This window comes from Limulus polyphemus, unplaced genomic scaffold (assembly GCF_000517525.1).
Source record: "Limulus polyphemus unplaced genomic scaffold, Limulus_polyphemus-2.1.2 Scaffold1, whole genome shotgun sequence".
Classification (NCBI taxonomy): domain Eukaryota; kingdom Metazoa; phylum Arthropoda; class Merostomata; order Xiphosura; family Limulidae; genus Limulus; species Limulus polyphemus.
The window spans coordinates 3,583,075-3,584,702 of record NW_013665611.1 but is presented as its reverse complement, the minus strand read 5'-3'; the positions used below and the strand labels follow the sequence as shown (position 1 = coordinate 3,584,702).

Here is a 1,628-nt window from a genome sequence, read left to right as displayed (position 1 = left end):
AAATATTGTCAATAACATGTTCAATAAATTCAAAGAGTTGGGTTATAACATGAACTTGAAAGTTCCTTTCTTACACTCACATATTGAATATTTCCCTGAAAATCTCAGTGCCATAGCAAGAAACAAGGGGAAAGGTTTCATCAAGACATCAGAGAAATGGAGAGGAGGTATCAGGGAAGGTGGAACATCAGCATGATGGCTGATTACTGTTTGTCATTAAAACGAGATGCTCCAGATACAATACATAAAAGAAAGACCACAACACATAGTTTTGAGACTAAAATACATTGACTTTACAGAAAAAATCAGGATGCATATTTGTTTGATATCAATGTTCTTTCCTTTTCTTCAGTTTGTTTGTATTATTTGTTAATAAACATAATAATAAAAAATGTTCATTGTGGTAAATGAAATAATAATTTGATCTTTTATGCAGTTTAAATTTGCAGGCCTGTGTTATTAAGTTGTTATGTTCAGCTCAAAACTACTAGTTAAAATGACCTGTATTGTATTTTATTTAGACTAGAACCACTGGTAAATATGACCAGTATTGTATTGCTTTGAATCCAAGGTTAGTGACGTACACGATGTATATTGTATTATGTAAATTCAGGATCACTTATTAACGTAGCTTGTGTATTATTGTGTGATCTTTGTTCTCTACGCATTGCATGATACATTGTAAATCAATGTAATAGTATGGAAAGAAGTGAAATTTACTGTCAACCCTAGAATATTCAGTAGAGTGATGGACCTCTTTGGATTTTTTTAACACATTTTTCAAAACTACTTATACACCAAATTTTTTGTGAAGGTATGGCTTTGTTAGTTACAGGATTTTTAATAAAATTAGTCTATGTCGGATGTGTAAAAAAAACAACCCATCAGTATTGCATTTTCTCCCACTTACTACTGCGGTACCCTGTGTATTTTACATAGCAAATAAGTGGCTTCATTCAGTTTGTGTGGTCAGTTCTCTACACTGAATGTTTGAACAAACGTAAAACTTAAAAATTAGTCAATATGATACAATATGTGGACTTCACAGGTAGTAAACAGCATAAAAACAAACCAATAATTTGAGGATTAAGTAAATTTCTTTGTGCACCAAATATATTTTCTTAAATTCAGAGAAAATACCTATATTTAGATAACATTACAAGAATGAATGAATGAGACTACTTTTCAGTGGTGTTTTCCTAGTTGATAAACATTATAACTTGCAGTGTATGATGCTTAAGAAAACTAATAAGATTATAGTGAATCACAGTGTAAGTGTTTCACATCTTTTAAGCACTGAAAGTGGATAATTTTTATTCTCCTTAGTTCCTTGAATATCTTGAAAAATATATCCAGAATAAAGGATTTGAAGTTTTAGAGCTGAAAGATTTTATTACTTAAATAATATAATCTTTGTTAAAAAGATTGTATTGTGTTTTATATCATTTTGTTTATGAAAATTATTGACTGTATATGGTATATTTAGGTTACTTTTCAATAAACTCTGACACTGGAACAGTCAAAGTCACTGAGCCCCTTGCTGGGAAAGGTCGTTCAGAACCATATGCTCTTGTTATCAGAGCAACTGATAAGGGCAATCCTCCCCAATATTCTGATGTTAACTTGTT

At 30.8% G+C, this 1,628-nt stretch overlaps 1 protein-coding gene across 1 annotated transcript in view; it reads left to right on the top strand.

The window, feature by feature from the left end:
* The window catches only part of LOC106461215 (cadherin-23-like), a 93,407-nt gene that overhangs the window by 62,250 nt on the left and 29,529 nt on the right, over positions 1 to 1,628 (top strand). Inside the window, exon 27 of the mRNA XM_022389753.1 lies at positions 1,487 to 1,625. Coding sequence (XP_022245461.1) covers positions 1,487 to 1,625 — 139 coding nt within the window. The remainder of the gene's footprint in view (positions 1 to 1,486; positions 1,626 to 1,628) is intronic.